Source organism: Rhinoraja longicauda, chromosome 9 (assembly GCF_053455715.1).
Source record: "Rhinoraja longicauda isolate Sanriku21f chromosome 9, sRhiLon1.1, whole genome shotgun sequence".
Lineage (NCBI taxonomy): Eukaryota > Metazoa > Chordata > Chondrichthyes > Rajiformes > Arhynchobatidae > Rhinoraja > Rhinoraja longicauda.
In genome coordinates, this window is record NC_135961.1 from 41,794,176 (window position 1) to 41,822,103 (window position 27,928).

Below are 27,928 nucleotides of genomic sequence, written 5' to 3' on the forward strand. Positions count from 1 at the left end.
GACTGATGCCACTGGCTACTGGCACTGGCTGGCGGCATTAATTAATGGCATTAATGGGTGGCACTGACTGAGGACACTTACTCATGGTGCTATTTGATGCACTGCCTAGACTGCAGTGTATGCTCAAAGTGACACACAGTTGTTATCTTGAGTTGCACTTCCAGTGCAGGTATGTCAATGTATCCCTAAAGGACAGCAATGACCAAACTTCACAACAACTGCATGATTTGCTGAAAAGGGCTTGGAGGTTTTGGGAGACGTATTGAAAATTATTGCCAAGGGAAATTGGAGTTATTCAAATAATAGATCGCTCTGTAATGACAGTTTTAATCACATGAAACAGCACGGGTAAGCCATTTTTCTGAAACTAACTAATCATTGACTCTGCCATTACTTTTGGATCAGTCCGTCGTACGACTGGATGAGACGTGTAACTCAGCGTAAGAAGGTGTCCAAGAAGAAGGGCAAAGCTTCTCTGTTGTTCGACCATTTGGAGCCTCTCGAACTGGCAGAACACTTGACATTTCTGGAATATAAATCCTTCCGCCGGATATCGGTCAGTGATTCCCCATTTTGCGGAGTTGGATACATTGTGTGCGTTTGTCATGTTTTTCAAATTTCACATTCACCGCCTCGAAGCCACCATCACGAGCCCCCACCCTTCATATCTTGGCCCCTACTCTTGTTGACTGGGGCTGCCCGTATTATTTACAAAGCTCCCCTCAAGGCTGAATTAAAGGGGCTGATCCCTTTCTCTGGAGATTTGAACCACATTATCCATCGTCAACTGGTGCTCAGGAGGTCCCCAGTTCACCTCGACGAGTTTCTCCAAAACTACTCAGACAACCCTCTGCTCTCACCCCATGAAATTGCAGACAACAGAGATGGATGAACATTCTATACGTCTGATAGACACAAAATGCTGGAGTAACTCAGCTGGACAGGCAGCATCTCTGGATAGAAGGAATGGGTGATATTCAGAAGAGTCTTAACCCGAAATGTCACCCATTCCTTCTCTCCAGAGATGCTGCCTGTCCCTCTGAGTCACTCCAGCATTTGTGTCTATCTTTGGTGTAAACCAGCATCTTGCAGTTCCCTCTTACACGTTCTATACGTCTGCCTGCCCTGGGATGGGCTGCAGAAAGATAATGATCAGACTGGCATTGAATGGTAGGTTATGGGATTGTATCCACATAATACCCAAATAGTCATTGAGTCATTGAGTGCTACAGCGAGATTACAGGCCCTTCACCCAACTGAATTTGTAACCAATCATGAAGTACCCATTTTGATACAAATTCTATCTGACCTCATTTTATTCTCTCCACATCCCCATCAATGTTCTCCCCAGATTCTACAACTCACCCACACACCACATAATTTATAGTGGCCAATTAATCTTCCAACACACGCAATGTTTGGGGAGGTGGGACGAAGCCAGAGCATCCTGGAAGAAATCCACAGGAAGAGCGTGCAAGCTTCACACAGACAACACCAGTGGTCAGGAGTGAACTTGGGTCACTGGAACTTTGAGACACTGGACAGTGTCTCTGGACGCAGAGCACTGGACGGACACTCTACTCTTTGCGTCACCATTCCACCCCAATCAATAGTGAACAGATCAGTCTCATGAGTGGTTGCAGAGGCAGGATGCTTCTCCTGGGAGTGGGGAGGTCAAAGGCTGATGGAGTCCGAGCTATTTCATTCACGTCAGAGCCGGTATTTATTTACATGTGTCATGGGTCACTGTAGGGGTGAGGTGGGGCTGCCCAACAATATTCAGAAAAATTTATCAGCACTCAAAAACTTGTCAGCGCTCAAAAATTTATCAGTACTGAACATTTTCACCAGGTAATTCTGAAAAATCAAACATCAGTTTTGAGATAATGGAACTTCAGGCATTTCTTTATTGCAGCTTTTAGAGCATTGAACAGAGCAGCACAGCTACATGTGTCCAAGATGTCCATGTCGAATGTGATGCTGCATTGAATTAATCTCTTCTACCTGCATGTGATCTATACGGTGGTGCAGCGGTGGAGTTGCTGCCTTACAGCGCCAGAGACCCAGGTTCGATTCTGACTATAGGTGCTCTCTGTATGGAGTTTGTACGTTCTTCCCGAAACCAAGTGGCTTTTCCCCAGGTGCTCCGGTTTCCTCCCCCACTCCAAAGACATACAGGTTTGTAGGTTAATTGGCCTCGGTAAAAATTGTAAAATGTTCCTAGTGTGTAGGATAGGGCTAGTGTACGATTGATTTCATCTTCCCAAACTTTACATGTGCTTCCCTTTCCTTTTTAAACATATTTACAATGACTCTCATCATCTAAGATTCCAATATCTTGTCCCCCTTGTCCCTCCTCCAGACTGAAACATGTTGATCTTGAATTTTGATCAGCTGTTCTTTGAACAATTTCCATCCAATAACAACACCAATTTGCCTTACCCCAATGCAGTACTTTCCCCCAAAGTCCAGACATATCCTTACTCATAATTATCTTAAAACCTAAGTAGTTGTGATCACTGTTCCCAAAATGCTCTTCCATTGAAACGCCAGATACCTGGCCAGACTCATTTCCCAATACAAGGTCTAATATGGTCCCTATTCTATCCACGTACCATTCATTTTAGTTAAGTATAGTTTAGTTTAGAACCAGGGTCCTCGGCCTACCGAGTCTATGCCGACCATCGATCACCCATTCATACTCTTTCTGTTATTCCTCTTTCTCATCCGCTCACACTGGGGGCAACTTACAGAGGCCAGTTAATCTGCAAACCCACACATCTTTCAGATGTGAGAGGAAACCAGAGCACTCTGAGGATATCCACGTGGTCACAAGGAGAACGTGCAAACTCTACAAAAATAGAACCTGGAGTCAGGGTCAAAGTCAGGTCTCTGGCACTGTGAGGCAGCAGCTTTACCAGCTGTGCCACTGCAATGCCCTTGCTGTTTCAAGAAAGCCTTGGATAAACCGAACAAATTCTGCCTCATCTAAGACCCTTATATTAAGATATCCCAGTCAATATTGGGGAAGTGGAGGTTCCTCACTATGCCATCTCTGTTGCTATTACATCTTTCCATAATCTGTCAGCACATCAGTTCCTCTGACTTTCCCTGGCAATTGGGAGGTCCATTGTATAATCCCATCAGAGTGATTGCATCTTCCTTACTTTTGAGCTCTACCGATATTGACTCAGTGGTCAAATCCTCCATCATATGCTCTCTGAGTGCAGCTGTAACATTCTCCTGGATTAGTGACACAACTCCTCCATCCCTTTTACCTCCCCCTCCATCCTATCTGAAACATTGAAACCCTGGAATGTTGAATGTTCAGAGCTAGTCCTTTTGTAACCAAGTCTCTGTAACATCCTTATTTATTATTGTTTCAGAGTGGCCCTCCAGGATGTGGTAGGGAACCAGAGTATTCAGTGGGAACCAACATGGTCTCCCGGAGAGCATTCAAATTCCACACAATGCCATCCAAGTTCAGGTTCGAGCCTAGGTCACTGGAGCGTTGAGACAACAGCACTAAGTACTATGTCACCATCTCCATATCCACGCGGTGCCCCTGTGACCTCCAATGTTGCTGCAATGCAGATGTCTACTGCAGCCACTTTGTCTGATCCCGAGTTGAGCATTCCATGGAGAATGCAGTTTCAGCACAGAAGTACGGTATTGGTGTTACTGAGGTACAGTGTGCTAAACACGAGTACAATTAAGCCATACACAACAGATAGTGCAAAGAGAAAAATACCAGAGGGCAGAACATAGTTTTAAGCATTGTAGTGTTAGAGTTACAGAGGAAAAGTCCAGTGTCCACAAGGTAGACACAAAATGCTGGAGTAACTCAGCGGGTCAGGCAGCATCGCTGGAGAGAAGGAATGGGTGACGTTTTGGGTCGAGACCCTGCTTCAGTCTGAAGAAGGGCCTCGACCCGAAACGTCACCCATTCCTTCCCTCCAGAGATGCTGCCTGACCTGCTGAGTTACTCCAGCATTTAGTGTCTACCTTTGATTAAAACCAGCATCTGCAATTTTCTTTCCTACTACTCCAGTGTTCACAATGAATGTTAGTTGGAAGAAGGGGACTACCCCTTAACCTATGGGAGGACCGTTCAGTGCTCTGATAATGAAGGGGAAGAAGCGGTTCTTGATTCCCACGGAATGAGCTGTCAAGCTTTTATATTTCTTCCCGATGGTAGGGGGGAGGAAAAGGGAGCGACCGGGGTGAAAAAAACCCTTGATTATGTTGGCTGCTTTCCTGAGGCAGTGTGTGGTGTGGATGGAGTCAATGGTGGACGATGGACTGGGCATAATCCACAATTCTCCGCAATGTCATGGATGAAGACCTTTCCATAAAGCGTCACATTTCTCAGCGATGATAGCCTTAGAAAACCTGTTCACTGGTGGTATCCAGATAGAATGTGGTGTCCCTGAACACTCAGTGAGCTGACTGTTTGCCTTCAGCTCAAGGTCGTTGTCCCACTATGTGTGGTCGGTCGTTTATATGTGGATGCCTCCTCTTGTGCCACCAGATTGCTGCCAATCGTGAATTCACGGAACATTCACTGAATGAGGCATCTCAACACCTGACCTCTGGAGAAAGCACTCCTGTTTGGTGCAGCATACTTGAGGAACCTTGGAAGTGTTTGTGCAACCTGCAGTCACTTCTGAATCTGCCCCTTACCTGACTTCTGCATCAAGGCTCTTAACGTCAGTCAAGTATGCTATTAAATAATGAGAAAGAAAACAAGCAAGTGCCATATCATGGTGTCAAACTATTCACAGATTGCGACACGTTGCACCCAGATCTCCAATTGATGTCCATGAGGATGGAGAAGGGTGTGGCACAGGTAAAGGCATCATTAGGTGTACACCTGAAGCTGGAATAGCCTTAGAAGCACTAATGTGAATCACGTGGAAGGTCCTGGTACCTCTTCCCAAAGGGCATTGGAGTGATGAACTCTGGATTAATCATTTGTGCAGGATGGTGCCCAATGGTCCACTCTCTAGGCAAGTTGGTGCATCAACATAACATGAGCTTTTGCTCCACTCCAGCATTTATGCCATGGTAGAGCTGTGACTATTCCATTCCAAAACATGGTTCAGAATACACAGCAATTATCACAGATTAAAACACGAATCACCAAAGCAAATAAAGCGAAGCCGAGCTTTAACGAATTTGCACGAGGAATTCATATGACTTCTGACTTTTGATTAACTTTTGCAATGGTGATTTCCAGTTTACAGATTATCAGAGTTACGTCACACATCGCAGCCTAATGGATAACCCGACCCTTGAGAGATCCATCGCTCTCTTTAATGGCATTTCCCAATGGCTCCAGTTGATGGTTCTTAGCAAGCAGACACCTGTGCAAAGGGCAGATGTCATCACCAAATTTATTAACGTGGCTCAGGTGAGTAATGGAATCACAAATGTTTTGGTTTTATTGGGGAGGTGGATTTCATAGTGCGTCTGCTTGTTGGCTCGCTCAGGTGACTCCTTAGTGTGTTCGTGTGGTACACAAGCCCAGAAGATAGACACAAAAAGCTGGAGTAACTCAGCGGGACAGGCAGCATCTCTGGAGAGAAGGAATGGGTGACGTTTTGGATCGAGACCCTTCTTCAGACTGGTTAAAGATAAGGGAAATGAGAGATATAGATGGTGATGCGGAGGGATAAAGAACAATGAATGAAAGATACGCAAAAAAGTCACGATGATAAAGGAAACAGACCATTGGAAGCTGTTTGTAGGGTGAAAATGAGAAACGAGTGTGACTTGGGTGGGGGAGGGACATAGAGAGAGAGGGAATGCCGGGGCTACCTGAAGTGAGAGAAATCAATATTCATACCACTGGCAGGGTGATTATCTTGGAATTACGCTGACAGAGAGCTAGCAAAAGACAAAGGACTGAATAACATTCAGTACTATACATTTCTATACTGAGAGAGAAGATTTCCCTGCCTGTTGAAAGCTGACACTTCTTATTTTTAAATGTTAGCTACCAAAGGATTTCAGAATCTTGTATGGTAAACAAACTGTTGGGGGTAATTACAGCCCGAATATACCGGGTAAATGCTTCCTCTTAGTAACTTTCAGAGAGCAATGTTGTTAATACTCACTCCCTAAGACACTCGTGGCAATTACCGTTTGTTCTTCATCTTTTGCATTTCCTCTTGTACTCACAGTTAGTCCATCTTCTATGCAGGATAAAGTTCTTTTGGACACTGGAACCTATGTCCTTACTCACATCTGAATGCTGATACGATTGTTCAAGATAAACAAAGAGATCATGTCTGATCTGTGACCAACTCCATAGTCTCACCTTTTTGGGTCAAAATTCCTTCATATCTTTTGTTTATAAAACTAACAATTGACCCAGTGTCAGGTTATGCCTTGCTGAAGAGATTCCCAAATTCCCACCATTATAAGGCAGTAATGTTTCCTGGATGTTCCGTGTTCTGTGTTCTAGAACATAGAACAGTACAGCACAGGAATGGGCTCTTTGGCCCACAATGTTTGTGCCAAACATGATGCTTGATCTGCGTGTACATGATCCCTATCCCTCTATTCCCTGCCTTTCCATATATCTATCTAAAAGCCTCTTACTCAATATTCCAAATACGGGCTAACCAAACTCCTATAGAGCTGCATCATGATTCTTATACTCAATGCCCCTAGCAATGAAGACAAGCATACCATAAGCCTTCTTTGCCACCCTATTTACTTGTGCTATCACCTTCAGAGAGCTATGAATTTGGATTCCAACATCCCTCTGTGCATCAATGCTGTTAAGGGTCTTAATAATAATAATAATAATGCATTTTATTTATATAGCGCTTTTCATATACTCAAAGACGCTTTACAGAGATTTTGAGAACATAGGGAAATGAATAAATAGATAAATAAGTAAATATGTAAACGAACAGAGAAAGGAGACAGAAGGTGAGGTGACCTTCAGTGGTTGAAGGCAGTACTGAACAGGTGAGACTTCAGCGATGTTTTGAATGTGGTGAGTGTGGAGGAGTCTCTAACGGTTTGGGGTAGTGAGTTCCATAGGGTGGGAGCAGCGATGGAGAAAGCCCTGTCCCCCCAGGATCTGAGTTTGGTCCGGATGTGGGGGGATAGGAGATTGGCAGCAGCAGAGCGGAGGGTGCAGGTGGGAGTGTGCCTGTGGAGGAGGTCGGTCAGGTAGGATTGGGCCAGGTTATGGCGTGCTTTGTAGGTTATGAGGAGGATTTTGTACTGGATTCTCTGGGGGATGGGGAGCCAGTGGAGTTTGTAAAGGACGGGGGTGATATGGTCACGGATCGGGGTGTGGGTGAGTAGACAGGCAGCGGAGTTTTGAATGTATTGAAGTTTACTGATGATTTTTGAGGGTGCGCCATAGAGGAGGCTGTTGCAGTAGTCCAGACAGGAGGTGATGAAGGCGTGGATGAGGGTTTCTGCAGCTGTGGAGGAGAGGGATGGACGGAGACGGGCAATGTTTTTGAGGTGGAAGAAGGCTGTCTTTGTGATGTGTTTGATGTGTTTGTCGAAGGAGAGGGTTTGATCAAAGATGATTCCAAGATTCCGGATGTGAGGGGAGGTGGATACTGGGAGACCATCAATGTTGAGAATGAAGTTTTGGGTGGATTTGGTGAGTGTTTTTGGACCAATGATGATGATTTCAGATTTGTTGCAATTGAGTTTGAGGAAATTTGATTGAAGCCAAGATTTTATTTCAGTGATGCAGTTTGTCAGTGTAGAGTGTGTGGTGGGGGAGATTGACTTGGTGGAGATGAGGAGCTGGATATCATCGGCGAAGCAGTTGAAGTTGAGACCATGACGGCGGATTAATTGACCAAGGGGGAACAGGTAGAGGATGAAGAGGAGGGGGCCAAGGACTGAGCCTTGGGGGACACCTTGGGGGAGGGGAGCGGTGGGGGATTTACAGTTGTTAATGGAGATGAACTGGTGTCTGTCAGAGAGGTAAGATTTGAACCAGGATAGGGCTGTGCCGGTGATGTTAAGGGAGGTTTCGAGTCGGGTGAGGAGAATGGAGTGATTTATGGTGTCAAAGGCGGTGCTGAGGTCAAGTAGCATGAGGATGTTGAGGTTGCCAGCGTCGGAGGAGAGGAGAATGTCGTTTGTGATTTTGAGGAGCGCAGTTTCAGTACAGTGGTTTGAGCGGAATCCGGATTGGAAAGTTTCATACAGGTTATTGGTAGAGAGGTGGTATTTGAGTTGGGAAGCTACTATTAAGGGTCTTGCCATTAACTGTAACCCTCCCCTGACAGTCAACCTTCCAAAGTGAAACACTTCACACTTGTTTGGATTAAACTCTACCTGCCATTTATCTGCCTATTTCTGCAGTTGATCTATGTCCCGCCATATCTTTTGAAAGATTTCCTCATTGTTCGCTACTCCTCCAATTTTGGTGTGGTCAGCAAACTTACTCACCAACCCATCTACATTTATGTCAAGGTCATTTCACTCTTCATAGAAAGCAATTTTGATCAGAATCGAACTTGAGTCACTGGAGATGTGTGACAACAGTACTACCTGCTGTGCCAGCTGGCCTGGATGTGTTCAGAATCTCTGGGACAAAAATTACATTACATTTACAGACAGCCTGGTCCATTTTCAGACAACTGTCAAGTAGAGGGATGGAGGTGGAGTCTGAAAGGAGAGTGGGCTGATTAAACAAAAGCTATGGTCTTTACAGCGTCACAATTGTGACTGTAATATATCATAATTTAGTTTAGTTTAGTTTATTGTCACGTGTACCGAGGTACAGTGAAAAGCTTTTGTTGTGTGCTAACCAGTTAGCAGAAAGACAACACATGATCACAATCGATCTATTTACAGTGTATAGATACTTTTATAAGGGAATAATGTTTAATGTAAGGTAAAGCCAGCAAAGTCTGATCAAGGCTGTGGTCTGAAGAAGGGTCTCGACCCGAAACGCCAGCCATTCCTTCTCTCCAGCGATGCTGCCTGACCCACTGAGTTACTCCAGCATTTTGTGTCTACCTTAAAGTCTGATCAAGGATAGTCTGAGGGTCACCAAAAAGGTAGATAGTAGTTCATCACTGCTCTTTGGTTGTGGTAGTGTAAGGATGATTCAGTTGCCTGATAACAACTGGGAAGAAACTGTCCCTGAATCTGATGGTGTGCATTTTCACACTTCTGTACCTTTTGCCTGATGGGAGAGGGGAGAAGAGGGAGTGCCCAGGGTGCAACTCATCCTTGATTATGCTGCTGGCCTTGCCGAGGCAGCGTGAGGTATAAATGGCGTCAATGGAAGGGAGATTGGTTTGTGTGATAGTCTGGGCTGCGTCCACAATTCGCTGCAATTTCTTGCGGTCTTGGATGTTTCCAAACCAAGCTGTGATGCATCCTGATAAAATGCTTTCCATGGTGCATTTACAAGTAGGAAATATATCTAGTTGTGATATTAATCATATTGTAGAATGGAATGTTCTATTATGAGGGAGTTTGTGACTCAGCTGTGGTGACAATTGGATGACTAATGTTATGGCTTCTTAACCGACCTCGTCATATGTGCCTGTCTCTCAGCACTCAATGGAGTGTTCCTCTATTTATCTGAGCGTAGTTCTCTGTCATTTCCTCGGTTTTTTTCCTATCACTTGTGCTCTGTGTTGGTGCAGGAAACCAGTCACATGAAAGGAAATGGGTAAAAGTGACATAGGTGGGAATGAATCATGATTTGGATTAACAGTTAGAAACTAAACATCCCAGGTAGGGAAGGGTATGGATGGAGGTTTTTTTTAAATGGCCTTTCAACAACAGCATCCTGAATTCACATAAAATTAATGATGGACTGGGGAAAGTACATTTCTAAAGCTCCAGGTTAATGAATGCCACAAACAATGTGCAGCAAAACTTATTAACAATTTCATAAATAGCTATAATAACCAAAATAACCTATTTGCAATTACACTGCTTGGAATGCCAGTTGTTTTGGATCACCAAGATCGTTCCCCAATGATGTTAATGCCTTAGGGTGGCACAGCGGTAGAGTTGCTGCCTTACAGCACCAGCGAACCGGGTTCGATCCGGACTATGGGTGCTGTCTGTATGGAGTTTGTACGTTCTCCCCGTGACCGCGTGGGTTTTCCCCGGGTGCTCTGGTTTCCTCCCACATTCCAAAGATGTACAGGTTTGGAGGTTAGTTTGGTTTCGGTAAAAATGATAAATTGTTCATAGTGTGTAGGACAGTGCTAGTGCACAGGGATCGCTGGTCGGTGCAGACTTGGTGGGCCTGTTAAGGGCCTGTTTCCGCGCGGTATCTCTAAACTCTAAACTAACTCCAAACTCTAAACTTAAATTGGTTTATTAACTGTCTGGGTGTAAATGGAAGCTTTAGGAAGGCAATTACCCTGTGCCATTAGTTCAGCACAAATCACTCGAACCATAAATTGGAAGCATAATTTTACTGAAAGAATTTAATTTGATGTAATGCTCATTATAACACTCCAAAGAGTGAATCTAAGATGAAAGTGTTTCTTTAACATCTACAGTGTAAAGTGCTGTATCATTAACTTGCTCTCAACTGATTGATGCTCTGTCCAACATAAACAAAAAACTGCAAAAAGCAAACGACGAGTTTAAAACAGAAGCTGATATGCAACTGAAAAATAATAGTGGGCTTTAAATCAATATTTATCAATGCTTGAAGATAGAGAGTAAGACTAGAATTGTACCCGTTTGTCATATATTAACTCTGTGATATGTCCTTGCTTGATATCATAGAAAGACACCGTATATTAGTAATCTTAGAGAAGATAAGAAATAGGGGCAGGAGGAGGTGATTTGTCTCCCAAGCCTACTCAACCATTCAGCAAGATCATGGCTGATCTTTTACTTCAAACATTATTTTCCAGCCTTATCCTTGTATCTTTGATTACTTTTAATACTTAGATGTCTGTCAATCCTTGTTTTGAATGTAATCAATAATTGAGCTTCCACAGCCCTCCAAGCCTGAAAATGCAGGTTCATCACCTTTTCAATGAAAAAAAACTAGTCTTAAATGGCTTGCCCCTTATTTTGAGGCTGTGACCCTCTAGTTCTAGACTACTCAACAAGGGGATCATCCTTCCAGACTCTACTCTGAGAATTCCATGTTTCAATGAGGTCACACCTCCCATTCTAATACAGTCTGAGATGCAAGTCCAAACTTACTCAGTCTATATATACCAAATCACCATCCCCACAAACAGTTTAGTAAATTATTGTGTAATTTCCTCTATACCAAGTATATTCCATTTTTGATAAAGACACCTCAACTGTGGATAAGATGTGGTCTCACCAAAGGCCTGAATAATTGTAGTAAAATTACTTTTCTCTTTTACTCAAATCCTCTCACAATAATACAAGATGCAATATTCAACTTCCTAACATCCCAACCCATTCTAACATCGTGCTGTAGCTGTACATTAGATTTTAGTAACTCCATACAGCAAAGGAAAAGTCTCTTTGGCCCAACAGGTATGTGCCGACCGTCATGCCAATCTAAATTAATTCCATCTATCTGCACATGGTCTATGTCGCTCCAATCCCAGCCTATTTATTGCCTCCTACTAGAAAGTTACTTTACATAGTTTAGCTGAGATAGTTTCCATATTACAAAAGGGACCACTCTTCAAAATAGAATTACTTCATTGGAACACCCTGAGATAGCACATGATTGAATTCTTTCAATGGAACTTTCCAAAAAAAATTTGCTTTCTACCTCACTTTTGGTTACTTAAAAATATGTTAAAGGATAAAAGTACAACATTTAATGCAAAGATATAACATTGAAGTCCGATAAAGTTTGATTAGAGATAGTTCCAAGGTCTCCAATGAGGTAGATGGGAGGTCATGACCGCACTCTAGCTGATGAGAGGACCGATCAGTTGCCTGAAAGCAGCTGGAAAGAAACTGTCCCCGAATCTGGAAGTATGCGTTTTCAAACTTCTGTACCTCTTGCCTGATGGGAGAAGGACGAAGAGGGAGTGACCGCAGTGAGACTGGTCTGTGATTGTGCTGATGGCCTTACCGAGGGCGGTCCCAAGGGCGTGGACAGTGACACCGTCTGGACCTGTTGCTCTTCATGGGTTCCCCTCAGGAAGGCCGATCGTACAGCTGCAACAGTAACCATGGGAACAGGCACACTCCAGTCTCTCTGGAACGGATGTCATTTCCCTTTTGGCCTTTTGGCTCAAAGCGAGCATGGAATGCATTAGATTTATAGGGATGGACGCACTATTGCCAGCGATACTGCCTTTGGCAGCATGGTGGGGGAAATTAATTCCCACAGTGATTCTCTTTGGCCTCTCCTGCAACAGCCAAAATCGCAGCCACAGATTAGGATCTCTGTAAGGTAACAATCGCACTCCCAGTGAGCCCCTCCAACCCCATGGTACTGAACCCTCTCCAATCCACTGGTCTCATTAACCTGACTACTTCCAATCCAATTGGCCTAGTCACTGACCGTGCACAACCAAGATCGAGTCCAGAAATCTATGGGAGTTAGTGGGTTTATAGTAGATGTCAGTGAATCTTCTGGTGCCTTAAGGCCTGATTACCCAAATCTCTGAAGGCCCTAATTTCGACCCCACCCTCTGAACCTGGATTTAAATCTCTGATGGTAAAGCACTGGACTTTTATGCCCTTCACTCCACAAACCCCACCCTAGTCTCGGATGGGGCTTTTCTTTCATGTGCTAGCAGTCCAGACATTGCATCCTTGACTGTGATGTGGAGGTCATGTTGCATTGTGACATCTTTCACAACTGGTCCTGTACTTGCATCTATTTCAGAAGCTGTTGCAGCTCCAGAACTTCAACACGCTGATGGCCGTGGTAGGAGGTTTAAGTCATAGCGCCATATCCCGCTTGAAGGAAACCTTCTCACATCTTGCACCCGAAGTTACAAAGGTAAGGTTACATGGATCCATAGCGTAGAAGCAAAGATGGGTCATGAAAGGGATTCTTCAGAGAGATACAAGGAACTGCAGATGCTGGTTTACAAAAAAAATAATAAAAGGACTGGAGTAACTCAGGGGGGAATCAGGCAGCATCTCTGGAGGATATAGATAGGCAACGTTTTGGGTCAAGACCCTTCTTTAGAATAATGGCAGCACGGTGGCGCAGCGATATAATTGCTGCCCTACAGCACTTGAAGCGTCAGAGAGGCGGGTTTGATCCCGACTATGGGTGCTGTCTGTACGGAGTTTGTACGTTCTCCCCGAGGCTGCATGGGCTTTCTCCGAGATCTTCAGTTTCCTCCCACACTACAAAGACATACAGGTTTATATGTTAATTGGCTTGGTATAAGTGTAAATTGTCCCTAGTGTGTGTAGGATAGCATTTATGCGAGTCGGTGCAGACTTGGTGGGCTGAAGAGCCTATTTCTGCACTGTTTCACTAAACTAAACTAAACTAGATTGATTGCAATAGACAATAGACAATAGACAATAGGTGCAGGAGTAGGCCATTCAGCCCTTCGAGCCAGCACCGCCATTCAATGCCTGATCATGGCTGATCACTCTCAATCAGTACCCCGTTCCTGCCTTCTCCCCATACCCCCTCACTCCGCTATCCTTAAGAGCTCTATCCAGCTCTCTCTTGAAAGCATCCAACGAACTGGCCTCCACTGCCTTCTGAGGCAGAGAATTCCACACCTTCACCACTCTCTGACTGAAAAAGTTCTTCCTCATCTCCGTTCTAAATGGCCTACCCCTTATTCTTAAACTGTGGCCCCTTGTTCTGGACTCCCCCAACATTGGGAACATGTTTCCTGCCTCTAATGTGTCCAATCCCCTAATTATCTTATATGTTTCAATAAGATCCCCCCTCATCCTTCTAAATTCCAGTGTATACAAGCCCAATCGCTCCAGCCTTTCAACATACGACAGTCTCGCCATTCCGGGAATTAACCTAGTGAACCTACGCTGCACGCCCTCCATAGCAAGAATATCCTTCCTCAAATTTGGAGACCAAAACTGCACACAGTACTCCAGGTGCGGTCTCACCAGGGCCCGGTACAACTGCAGAAGGACCTCTTTGCTCCTATACTCAACTCCTCTTGTTATGAAGGCCAACATTCCATTGGCTTTCTTCACTGCCTGCTGTACCTGCATGCTTCCTTTCATTGACTGATGCATTAGGACACCCAGATCTCGTTGAACTCCCCCTCCTCCTAACTTGACACCATTCAGATAATAATCTGCCTTTCTATTCTTACTTCCAAAGAGAATAACCTCACACTTATCGACATTAAACTGCATCTGCCATGCATCCGCCCACTCACACAACCTGTCCAAGTCACCCTGCAGCCTTATTACATCTTCCTCACAATTCACACTACCCCCCAGCTTAGTATCATCTACAAATTTGCTAATGGTACTTTTAATCCCTTCATCTAAGTCATTAATGTATATCGTAAATAGCTGGGGTCCCAGCACCGAACCTTGCGGTACCCCACTGGTCACTGCCTGCCATTCCGAAAGAGACCCATTTATCCCCACTCTTTGCTTTCTGTCTGTCAACCAATTTTCTATCCATGTCAGTACCCTACCCCCAATACCATGTGCCCTAATTTTGCCCACTAATCTCCTATGTGGGACCTTGTCGAAGGCTTTCTGAAAGTCGAGGTACACCACATCCACTGACTCTCCCCAGTCAATTTTCCTAGTTACATCCTCAAAAAATTCCAGTAGATTTGTCAAGCATGATTTCCCCTTCGTAAATCCATGCTGACTCGGAATGATCCTGTTACTGCTATCCAAATGCTCAGCAATTTCGTCTTTTATAATTGATTCCAGCATCTTCCCCACCACTGATGTCAGACTAACTGGTCTATAATTACCCGTTTTTTCTCTCCCTCCTTTCTTAAAAAGTGGGATAACATTTGCTATCCTCCAATCCACAGGAACTGATCCTGAATCTATAGAACATTGAAAAACGATCTCCAATGCTTCCACTATTTCTAGAGCCACCTCCTTAAGTACCCTGGGATGCAGACCATCAGGCCCTGGGGATTTATCAGCCTTCAGTCCCATCAGTCTACCCAAAACCATTTCCTGCCTAATGTGGATTTCCTTCAGTTCCTCCATCACCCTAGGTTCTCCGGCCCCTAGAACATTTGGGAGATTGTGTGTATCTTCCTCAGTGAAGACAGATCCAAAGTAACGGTTTAACTCGTCTGCCATTTCTTTGTTCCCCATAATAAATTCCCCTGCTTCTGTCTTCAAGGGACCCACATTTGCCTTGACTATTTTTTTCCTCTTCACGTACCTAAAAAAACTTTTGCTATCCTCCTTTATATTATTGGCTAGTTTACCCTCGTACCTCATCTTTTCTCCCTGTATTGCCTTTTTAGTTAACTTTTGTTGCTCTTTAAAAGAGTCCCAATCCTCTGTCTTCCCACTCTTTTTTGCTATGTTATACTTCCTCTCCTTAATTTTTATGCTGTCCCTGACTTCCCTTGTCAGCCACAGGTGTCTCTTACACCCCTTAGAGTCTTTCCGCCTCTTTGGAATAAATTGATCCTGCAACCTCTACATTATTCCCAGGAATACCTGCCATTGCTGTTCTACCGTCTTCCCTGCTAGGGCCTCCTTCCAGTCAATTTTGGCCAGCTCCTGCCTCATGCCTCTGTAATCCCCTTTGCTATACTGTAATACCGACACTTCCGATTTTCCCTTCTGCCTTTCCATTTGCAGAGTAAAACTTATCATGTTGTGATCACTGCCTCCTAATAGCTCTTTTACCTCTAGTCCCCTTATCAGATCAGGATCATTACACAACACTAAATCCAGAATTGCCTTCTCCCTGGTAGGCTCCAGTACAAGCTGTTCTAATAATGGAAGCAAGCTAGAAAAAAGGAGGGAGAGATAATCTGGGGGCGGGATAGTGAGAGAAATGGATGTGCACCAGCATGGGGCAAAGGGAAAAGATGGGGGAAGAAAGGTCTGTGTGGAAGGAGCGGGGCGGGGAGGAGGGGGTTACCTAAAATTGGTTAATCCAATGTTCATTCCTTTGGGTTGTAAGCTACTCAGTGTAGCCTTATGCTGGCAATGGTGGAGGGGCAGGACAAGAGTCAGTATGAAGATGGGAAGGGGAGTCAAAATGGTTAGCTGCCGTGATTTCCAGCAGGACTAGGTGGATCGAGCGCAAGTGTTAGGCAAAAAAGGTTGCTTCATCTACGCCTTTATCTCGGTGTTGTAATGGAGACGACATTGGGAGCACCTAATGCAGTGGATGAGGTTAGGAGAGGTGAATGTGAACCTCTGTCTCACCTGGAAGTGTTCTCAGCACAGTGCAACCTGATTTAGCATCCTTTTTCCTATCAAGTCTGAAGAAGGGTCTCGACCCGAAATGTCACCCATACTTTCTCTCCAGAGATGCTGCCTGTCCCGCTGAGTTACTCCAGCTTTTTGTGTCTACCTTCAGTTTAAATCAGCATCTGCAGTTCCTTCCTACATAAATTAATCCACCTTGTCCCTTATTTATCAGCCAATAAACAACATGAAAGAACTGTTCACTGACACCAGTAACTAGGCTGCCTTTCATCTTCAATGACATTTGACTCCACCCTACATCAACAGTGTTTGTGAGAACTGAAACATTCTGTTCATTCATATTAAGTTGCACATGATTGCAGGAAACTGATGGCCATTCATGTCACCTCCTCCCTATCAATTAAAATGGCCACTGATGTGGGTATTGAGACCTTGCTAGATCACCTTGTACTGTTCACTCATAGATCGTTAATGTCTATTTATAATGTCATAGAATCATACAGCATGGAAACAGGCCCTTCAGCTCAACAGGTGGGACAAAGGTTCACCTGCACCTCCTCCAACCTCATCTATTGCATCCGCTGCTCTAGATGTCAACTTATTTACATTGGCGAAACCAAGCACAGGCTCGGCGATCGCTTCGCTGAACACCTGCGCTCGGTCCGCATTAACCAAACTGATCTCCCGGTGGCCGAGCACTTCAACTCCCCCTCCCATTCCCAGTCTGACCTTTCTGTCATGGGCCTCCTCCAGTGCCATAGTGAGGCCCACCGGAAATTGGAGGAACAGCACCTCATATTTCGCCTGGGCAGTTTGCAGCCCAGTGGTATGAACATCGACTTCTCCAACTTTAGATAGTTCCTCTGTCCCTCCCTTCCCCTCCTCCTTCCCAGATCTCCCTCTATCTTCCTGTCTCCACCTATATCCTTCCTTTGTCCCGCCCCCCTGACATCAGTCTGAAGAAGGGTCTCGACCCGAAACGTCACCCATTCCTTCTCTCCCGAGATGCTGCCTGACCTGCTGAGTTACTCCAGCATTTTGTGAATAAATCCTTCAGCTCAACTTGCCCACGCCGACCAAGATGCCCCATCTACATTAGTCTCACCTGCCTGTGTTTGGCCCATATCCCTCTAAACCTTTCCCATACATGTAACTGTCCAAATGACTTTTAAATGTTGTTATAGTGTCTGCCTCAACTAGGTCCCCTGGCAGCTTGTTCCATTTACCCACCATCCCCGTGTGAAAAAGTTGACCCTCAGGTTCCTATTAAATTTTCCCTCTCTCACTTCAGTTTCTCTCCACATATTATATGTGAATATCCACTGGAGGCACTGCATTATTAAGGTTTGATTATAATGTCCATATATTCAGAATAGAAAACCCTGTTGATTTATGTCAGTTTTGTAGATTTGATTGATTACTCAGTTGTGGGGTCTGGGCAAATTTGCAATTGCCTCTCTCAGATAACTCCTGAGAACATGGTGGAGAACCAGTGTTTGGAACTGCTGCAGTTCTTTGGCTGAATCACACCAAGCTATTTAGAATAGAAAAGCACGAATTTCCTTTAATGCCAGTTTCTGTGTTGAGGCTTTTACTTGAAATATATTTGACTTATTATCCCATTTATTGGTCTGTTTGCTTTGCCAGGTCTGGAATGAAATGACGGAGCTGGTCTCTTCCAATGGAAACTACTGCAGCTATCGAAAGGCCTTTGTTGACTGCGAGGGCTTTAAGATTCCCATTCTGGGTGTTCATTTAAAGGACCTGATTGCTGTTCAAGTAGCTTTCCCAGACTGGACAGACGATAATAAAGTGAACATTGTCAAAATGCAGCAACTGTATGTTACATTTAATGAGCTGGTTTCACTTCAGGACGCAAATCCTCACTTAGAACCAAACATGGATTTAATACACCTGTTAACAGTAAGTTTGGTTCAGTTAAGGTTATATGTGGCTGTATGTGTGCCAACGTATTGTATATGCTTATGTGTGTATGTGTGTGTGTGTGTGTGTGTGTATACGATGGTCTGAAGTAAATGGGCCAAATGGCCTTCCAATCTATAATTATTGTTTGTGTGTGTATGTGGCTGTGTGTGATGCATGTATTTACGTATATCTGTACCATTTAGCTATCACACCAGCACTGCAGTAAGCGCTTAATATGAAACAGTGAGTAAAAGACCTGCCATTTCTTCCGAATGATAAGCCGATGTTTCATATAACATAGCTGAGTTGTGGATTTGATTTAAGCTGGAATTTCAACTCTACCCCACTGTGGACATTGGACTTTGTCTATGAAACTGTTGTGCTATAATGCCGAGAACTACATTCTACACTCTGTAGATAGACACAAAGTGCTGGAGTAACTCAAACACAAATGTTATCGAGTGGATAGTAAACCTCAACCTGTTTACTAGTCTAAACCTAAACCCAATTTTTAAGAGTGCATAGAAGCTGGTGAATTTGTCATGGATGTAACAACCTCAGCTGGGCAGGAATTGGGGACTGCAATACAGTAAACCCTCGCAATAGCTGACCAAGGGGCAGGGGTGTGGGATGGTGTCTGTCATTGCCAATTGTCCCCTATAACCGAGGGAGGTAAAGTTTAACCCAAGGCCGGGATGGAGGAAATGGGGCATTGGGAGGCGGGGGGGGTTTAAACAAGCGGAAATTCTCAGGCCCGTTCACAGACCTGGGACAGGTCCGCTGCTCGTGATGCCTCTCGCTCTCTCCACTCACGCGTCTGAAAGTCCGTCATGTGGTGCCAGGTCTTTGGGTAACTGGTGGAAGTGGGGGGAGGCGGGGTGCAACCTCCCAACTTCATTCCTCCACAACTGAAATCCGCCGTATAGAGGTCCGTCATTGTGAAGGTTTCTTGTACGGAGCCCATGGAATTCAACTTAGTCTTCCCTTGTGTTGCACATTTATCACCATTTCTGGGCAGTTTTACGGTGGGCTCTGCAATAATACTTGCAAACCAGAGATGATAGTTATTAATGAAGATAGACATAAAAAGCTGGAGTAACTCAGCGGGTCAGACACTATCCCTGTAGAAAAGGAATAGGTGATGTTTCGGGTCGAGATATTACCTCCTTTACATTGGCGAAACCAAGCATAGACTTGGCAATGTTTTGTCGAACATTTATGGTCAGTCTGCCAAGGCCTACTGGATTTCCGGATTGCTAAACGTTTTAATTTCCCTTCCCATTCCCATACTGACTTTTCTGTTCTGGGCCTCCTCCATTGCCAGGGTGAGGCCACATGAAAAGACTGGAGCAACAGCACTTCATATTCTGCTTGGATAGCTTACAGCCAAATGGTTTGAGCATTGAATTCTCCAATTTTCGGTAACTAACAACAAGCCTTTTTTCCCCCTCTTCCCTGTGCTCCACCCAGACTCTCACCCATCTCTCCCCTTCTCCCTCCCCTTCCATTTATATTCCTTCCTCTGGCTTTACAATTCGCACTTTATCTCACACCTTTAATCTTTTCATCTCTGATCTGTGTCCAACCATCTACCTATCAAACCCCCCCTTCGCCTGCATCCACCTATCACTCAAGAGGCTTTGTTCAGTCCATTCTCTCTTCCCACTTACTCCCCCCACCGCAATCAGTCTGAAGAAACGTCCCAACCCAAATGACATCTATCCAGGTTCTATAGAAATGCTGCCTGACCCGTTGAGCTACTCGAGTGTCTTTTTTTTTTTGTAAACCAGCATCTGCAGTTCCTTGTGGCAATATGATAAATATTGTATGCTTTAAATGAACTTTACGGACTTTATTAATTGTGTTTTGTGCAGCTGTCCCTGGATTTATATCATACGGAAGATGAAATCTATGAACTGTCATTACTCCGTGAACCTAGGAATCCAAAGTCAATGGTAGGTGGGGACTTCACTTTGCTATTGGTGACTTTCATGGGCTTCATTGCCATTGAACTGAGTAAGTACACACATCCCAAACTCATCAGCAGATGAACTTCCCAGTTACATAGGGGATGTACCCACTGGTGATCCCTCCCAACTCCTGATCTCACCCCACAGTGTTTGTTGTGGAAAAGGTACTCAATGAAATTAGATTAATTTACTACCATATACACCAGGGTGCAATGAAATCCATTGTTCACTTGCAGCCCAGAGTAAACATTAGACATACAGTAATAGTCATGGAGCCAGACAGCATGGAAACAGGCACTCTGGCCCACCTTGTCCACGCTGAATAAGTAAGCATTCTGGTGTAGTACCATGTGCCTGCATTTGGCCCATAGCTCTCTGAACCCTTCCTATTCTGTCCAAATGTAATGATAAATACAACAAGTGCAATACAGCAAGATTGTGGCGCAAAATATGAGTAGTGGAAAAAGTATTAAAGTAGAATAACAGAATAAGTGAATGAGATAGGGTTAGGAGAAAAAGCATGGCAGCACCATCGGGAATGGGGTGTGAAAGGTGATTGAGTTGGATAGCAGTGGGGATGAAGCTGTTCTTAAGTCTGGATATTTGCATGGAAGGAATAAGAAGCTGCTGATGTTTGAATCTTGAGCAAAAATCTAATTGCTAGAGGAACCCAATGTGTCATCTGTAGAAATGGACAGATGACGTTTTGGGTTGGGATCCATCTTCTGTTGCCTTATTAGGAATTGAGTGGAAATTAAAACGCTCGGGATTGGCGTTGATGCACTGACTTGGAAGGTTGGCAAACAGGAAGCAAGGAGTGGGAAGAAACTGACTGATCCTCATTGCTTCGGTAAAATTGTATATTGTCGGATTAGGAGAAGGGGAGGTGCAATGAGACCTGGGTGTGCTTATACATCAGTCACTGAAAGTAAGCAGCAGGCAGTGAAGAAAGCCAGTGGTGTGTTGGCCTTCATTGCAAGTGGATTTGAGTTTAGGAGCAAGGAGGTCCTACTGCAGTTGTACAGGGCCCTGGTGAGACCGGACCTGGAGTATTGTGTGCAGTTTTGGTCTCCTAATTTGAGGAAGGACATTATTGCTATTGAGGGAGTGCAGCGTAGGCTCACCAGGTTCATTCCCAGGATGGCGGGACTGACGTATGATGAAAGAATGGGTCGACTAAGCTTGTATCCACTAAAATTTAGGATGAGAGGGGATCTTATAGAAACATATAAAATTCTTAGAGGATTGGACAGGGTAGATGCAGGAAAAATGTTCCTGATGTTGGGGGAGTCCAGAACCAGGGGTCAGAGTTTAAGAATAAGGGGTAGGCCATTTAGGACTGAGATGAGGAAAAGCTTTTTCACCCAGAGAATTGTGAATCTGTGGAATTCTCTGCCACAGAAGGCAGTGGAGGCCAATTCTCTGGATGTTTTCAAGACAGAGTTAGATTTACCTCTTAGGGCTGTGAGATACAAATGTGAGTGCTCACAATCACGATGCTCGAGACAATCTAGAGAAACAAGTATTTTATTTGCAAGTCTGCAGAGTTGGGTGCCTTCCCTCTCAAGACACACCGAGGTCGGGAAAATCCCTTCTTTTTATTCACTTCACTTTACAATTGTCACACCTTAAATTCCTCCCCTCTGGACTCCTTCCAATCGGAGCACTGAGGTGCACAATCTAACGACACCGCCCCTGTTGCCTCCCACATCATACATCGCATGTGCATTTAAATGAGGCATCTTGTCACGCGGGGCGTTTTTGCAATATTCATTTATCTTATTAGGCAGGCGCAGTACAGAGTAGTTCATGCCCTCTCTCCTAGTGCTCTGGTTATCTTGCCCTCTCTCCTAGTGCTCTGGTTATCTTGCCCTCTCTCCTAGTTCTCTGGTTATCTTGTGCTCTCTCTGCTAGTTCTTTGGATATCTTGCCCTTATCCTTGGAATGTCACCATTTGTTCTTGCGGTTCTTATCTAGCCGAGCACAGTCAGGTCAGCTATTTCTCATGGTCCTTAGTTTAAATCAATTATCCCTTTTTACCTCTCTCTCACAATCCACCCTTTTTCTTATGCCACGCTACTTTGATTTATACTATTTCCTCCTTTTCTAGTGCTAGCAGCAGAGTCTTTGCCTCTTTATATTCCTCCTGCTGGTCATACTGTATTCTACAGGCCATCATGGCGATGTCGTTCTTTGTCAGGGCTGTCTCTATCAATCGCTGAGATAACCCCCGTATGCAGGGAATGATACAACATCCGAATAGACACATCAACCCCATCACAACTACCACTGATGTTAGGGCTGATGTAAAGATGTGCTTCCGTTTACCAAACCAGGAGTCTAGAAACCCGGTCCAGGAGGTGTCTACTCCAGAGTTCTCGGCCAATTCGATAGACAGGGAGGTGAGACTTGCTAGGGCCCTTGACACGGACCCATCAGGAGCAGTGTTGTTGGGGATGTAGGTGCAACATTGTTCCCCAAACATCACACACCCCCCCTTTCTCAGCCAGGAGCATGTCCAAGGCCATGCGATTTTGCCAGGCCATTAGGCTGGTAGCTGTCAGTTGTTCCGCTAATCCTTCAACCGCATCTCGAGTGTAATTTATAAAGCGTTGTTGATTGTAGTATAGGTAGTTGATCCAGTCCACATTTTTATTAATTGTGGACCACCAGAAGAGTATGGACTCAAAGCCCGCAGCTATCTGGTTTTTGGCTTTGAATTCATCGGGTACCCCTCTTGGCACCCCTATTGCATCGATATAGATGTGTGTGTCAAATGATCCTCTCACCTCTCTCCTTTGTCGTCGGCCTCCTTCATTGAGTTCGACCGCATGTTCTACTGCTATGGTGAAGGGCATCATCAGTTGTGTAAGGGTACAGGTTCCTGTCCATGACCCTGGTAGCCGGGGCCACAGGGTATCCTCTCCGCACCACCACCAGACATCGGCTCTACTGACTATCTGCTTTATCAGCCAGGAGCTACTGAACAGTGACCCCTGTTCCTCAGCTGTTATGTTATACGTCTGATTGCCGTTTAGCACCTCCCCCATTTCCTGTCCATCTGGGTTATATCTTGTATAGCACTGAATCCCTCCTCCCCGAGGGGAATGGTGAATGGGGGAGGTCGAGGGTCTTCACTTCAGCCCTTCGTGTTGTTGTTGCTAGCCGGGAATAGGTAATGGTAGCTCTGGCAGGTCTCATTCTTTGGTAGTATGGGATTCGTGAATAGTTGTAGTATACATGACATAGCCCCAGGTGTCCTATTCCAATTCAGGGGAAATGGTACTGGGACCAGCTGAGGCTTAGCTCCGGCGCAGGCGTAGCAATTAGTTTGTTGCATACTTATGGCCGTGTACATCATCCAGGTAAGCCAGGTGTTGGTTCCCTCCCCATACAATTGCATTAATTCTATTTCTCCTGTTACTATCATTATATTTAAATCCTTAGGCTCATATTCCGTGGTGACATTGCTGACTACAGGTGGTGCTGGGGTAACCCAGGGATCCCTACTCTGACTGTCTTCTATCTGGAACATTCCCCCCTTATCCTCATATTTTTCCATATATCCGTCCCGTTCTACCTTTATTTCAAACCTCAGGCATGCGTCCTTCCCTGTTTTATCTGCACATATCCAATACCTACCACTTTCCTTCATTTGAACCCTCTGTATGCTTACATATACACGTCCTGGCAATCCCTCATTTGGGTTTTGATATACTCTCCACCTATCAGTTTGATAGGTGGGCTTATGCCACCCCTCTCTGGATGAAGTGAATACCTCGTGCCAATTTTTACAGGGATGGGTGCATACATACATCCTATGACCACACCACCATTTTCCTTCACATACATCAAATGGGATGGTGGTGGCCCTTCTATTCTGTGGTATAGTTATTTTTATACATGCTACATTACTCACAAGCTGGATAAGCACCCAGCACCCGATCCACCAGCACGAAGTCTTCATTTTCCGTGCGGGGTCTTGGTGAATACCAAAGTCAATGACTCCTTTCCTCCACGTACCGTCCACGGGCTGATATTGTCTGGTGGGGCCTCCACGGGACCCTTAAATCGACTTGCGTGTGTCCACCCTTTTTCTTTTGTTCGTACTGCTGTCTCGGTGGTTAATAACACAAGGTAAGGTCCAGTCCACCTAGGTTGCAACTTTTCTTCCTTCCACGTTTTTATTAGTACCCAGTCTCCAGCCTTGACTGAGTGAATCGGAAAATCCAGTGGTGGGCTCTGGGCCAGTAATCCTTTAGTTTTTAGTTCTGCAAGAGATTGGGATACTGCCAGTAAATAGTTCCTTAGGAACACGTCGTTCCCTGGTATTGTTGGGATCCCTTCTATCTTTCCTAAGTACGGGAGACCGAATAACATTTCATATGGGGATACCCCTATGTCTTTCAGAGGTGCCGTTTGGATTCTTAACAAGGCTATCGGAAGGCACTTAGTCCAGGGGAGTCTCGTTTCCTCTACTAACTTGGTGATTTGGGTCTTCAAGGTGCCATTCATTCTTTCCATCTTTCCGGAACTCTGGGGATGCCATGGTGTATGCAATTTCCATTCAATTCCTAATGCTTCACATATCATTTTATGTGTTTTGGAGGCAAAATGGGTCCCTCTATCCGAGTCTATTGTTTCCACAATCCCATATCTGGGTATAATTTGCTCCAATAATACCTTGGCTACCGACTGTGAGGTGGCAGTTACTGTAGGGAGTGCCTCTACCCATCTAGTGAAATGGTCTACTACCACTAACAGGTATTTCCATCTCTGTATCCGGGGCAACTCGGTGAAGTCTGTCTGCGTAGGTCCTGAGGAGGGTATCACAGAGGGCTTGGGTTCCCCAATGGCTTTGCCCGTGCAGCCTCCCTAATAACTCCCTTATAATTTATTTGTTCAATAGCTGCTTTCCATCCGGTGTCCACCATTTCCCATTTGGGGTACGCCGGGCTCCCATTTCTCTCATGTGTTCCTGTTCTTTTTCACCAAAGATAGGTATCTTTTCCTCGGGTTCCCTTAAAGGTATCAGTGACATCATTTCTACCGTCTGATCTGTGGCTGCTCTCTTTGCCACCTCATCCGCTGCCCTATTTCCTCGGGCTTCCAGGGTGTTACCCTTCTGATGCCCTGCCACATGTGCTATGGCTACCCGTTCTGGTTTCTGCAAGGCCTCCAATGTCTGTCCTATCAATTGCTCATGCGCTAATTCTTTCCCCCCCCCCGAGCTGTTATCATTCCTCGCTCTTTCCAGATCTTCCCAAAGGTGTGTACTACCCCAAAGGCGTATTTTGAGTCGGTATACACTGTTCCTTCCTTTCCCTCCAATAGTTCCCAAGCTCTCATTAATGCGTATAATTCACAAGATTGGGCTGACCAACTACCAGGCAGCCTGCAACTTTCAATTTCCTCCATAGTTTCCCCATTCACTATACCGTATCCACTATGTCTTTTTCCATCTATACATCTGGAGGACCCGTCTATAAACCATCGGCCTCCCTCGGCCAGAGGCTGTTCCTCCAGGTCTTTCTGACAGGTAGGATCGGAGTATTGTATGGGGACATACATGGTTCCAATACCCCGTCCTTCAATAAATTCTCAATGATTGGTTGTAAGCCTTTTCGTCCCTCGGTCAAAATGGGGTACTGTCTTACTCGTACTATGTCTGCACCGTCCTTTAATGCTATCTGTAGAGGGGGTATTTGCAAACCTCCTCGGTTTCCTTCCTTGGCCCATACTTGGTCATTAATTCTTTGCTCGTCCTCCTTCCTTAGAGTATACAACTGGACCACTACCCTTCCCTCTACCGGTGCTGTGCCTATTCCCAATTGTATTTGTAAATCTCTGTCCATTAAATTTACGCCAGCCTTGGGGTACTAAGATCAGGTCCTCTACCGCCTCCCAGTTTCCATACCTTACATTCACTCCTCCTATCTCGGGAGCTACCATCATAGTTCCCCCTACCCCGGTAATTTTTACTCTCCCTTGTCCTGCCTCCATACCTGTTGGTACTTTGGTCACACTTGATCGCTCCGCTCCTGAATCTACCATGAACACCGTATCTTCTCCTTGGGGTCCTATTTTTAAATTTACCAGGGGCTCCCTTCTATAGTCTCTCGACCCCAAGGACAGGAACCCCTGACCCCCCTATTCATTTTCCATCATACTGTACGTGCGGGACTCCGCTATAAGCTCAGGGCACTCCCTTTTGAAGTGTCCTTCCTTATTACAAAAATAACATCTTGAAGGCCCTGTCCTCCAACCTTGTCCCGTACCCGTATTTCCCCGGCCCCTGCCGTATCCTTCTCCATATCCTGTTGTGGTTCTATCTGTATACTTTCCCACCTCATTCTTCTCTGGGCGTACCCCTGGCTTTCCTTTCTTTTTCTTTCCATATCTTTTTCCATCTCCCTTATCTCTATCTCTAAGCACTTTATGGATGCCTCTATTTCCCTTCTACACTCCCTTGTTCTTTCCCCATCACTTTCTAATTCTGCTTCATTCTCACAGTTTTGCCCTCTCTCTGATGCCTGCTGATTACATGCCTGTGTTTCTGTGTTGCTGTCTCCCTCATACTCCTCATTTGCTGCCTGACGGGTCCCATAAATCTTTCTGTCCCTGAGGTCCCTGAGGTCCTGCAGCCTTTTGATGTCTGCTTCTAGTTCCCGTGCTTCTTGCTTCATCCTTTCCTTTTCTTGCTGCCCCCTTCTCTGTCTATTTTCCTTTATGTCTTGCTCATCGTTCCAAGTTGTGACTTCTCCCTCTATCTCCACTATTCCCTTCTACCAAAGGGCACTGCTTTGTTCCGTCCTGGCCGGAATAGGGAGGGGGATACCCAGGATCCCATAGGCTGGGGTACAGAGTTGATTTTTTTTCTCCTGAAGCTCCTGACTTTCATGCTGTTTTGGGGGTCTTTCACCCTTGTTTGGGGTGGTATTCTTTTCCTGGTATGCTTTCCTCAGCCTTTCTCCTTCTATTCTAAACAATTTAAGTACGTCTAGTTATTTTTCCCCTTTTTTTTTTTACTCGGGTTTCTGATTTATCCTTAGACTTATAGTTCTTAATTAACACTCCCATTTCATCACACATATTTATATCAAAATATAAATATATCAACATTTATATCAAAATGTATATCATATTTATATCATTCCGTGGGCCATTTCGTAACCAATTGTTTCGTCCTTTTTTTGTCCATTTCTCAGAGTGTTTTTTTTTAATATCCTCTTTGGATACGGGGAACTTCCTACTTAGTAGTTCAACTGCAGTTATTTTATTCATTGTATTCGTCTTATGTTATGTTAGTGCACTTGGTCAGTCAGTTTAAATGCAGTCCTTGTTCTCACTCCGTTCCATCTCTATAGTCACTGTGCTACCTATTACGCTATTTCTATCTTCTATAGTTCTACTATATTCCTTTAATATTTATTCCGAGGCATCGGCAAGCCTGTGATTCCTGCGATTCCTTCAGGATTTATTCTTCGCTTTCCCCTTACAAGCATAACAACTTTCCTCCAGATTAGGGGAAGCTTTTGAATTAACAAACACATTTAGTGCCTGCCGTACTCAATCCTCATCGGAGCCCAGTCGTGGCCACCAGACTGAACTCCCTTTTATTGGTTCCTTTGGCCAATCAAAATAACAGAACTTAATAATTTTTGTCTTCTCCAATCCCTGGGTTTTCCCTGCCCCCAATGGCTCAGCATTCGCCCCAACGGACTATCAGGCGGAATGCGGGG

At 44.8% G+C, this 27,928-nt stretch overlaps 1 protein-coding gene across 3 annotated transcripts in view; it reads left to right on the forward strand.

Annotated features, from left to right (window-relative positions):
- The window catches only part of rasgrp3 (RAS guanyl releasing protein 3 (calcium and DAG-regulated)), an 89,309-nt gene that overhangs the window by 21,183 nt on the left and 40,198 nt on the right, over window positions 1–27,928 (forward strand). For all 3 annotated transcript variants that reach the window (XM_078405322.1, XM_078405321.1, XM_078405323.1), the window contains exons 6-10: window positions 406–556; window positions 5,240–5,413; window positions 12,806–12,922; window positions 17,938–18,213; window positions 20,091–20,171. In XM_078405322.1, coding sequence (XP_078261448.1) covers window positions 406–556; window positions 5,240–5,413; window positions 12,806–12,922; window positions 17,938–18,213; window positions 20,091–20,171 — 799 coding nt within the window. The remainder of the gene's footprint in view (window positions 1–405; window positions 557–5,239; window positions 5,414–12,805; window positions 12,923–17,937; window positions 18,214–20,090; window positions 20,172–27,928) is intronic.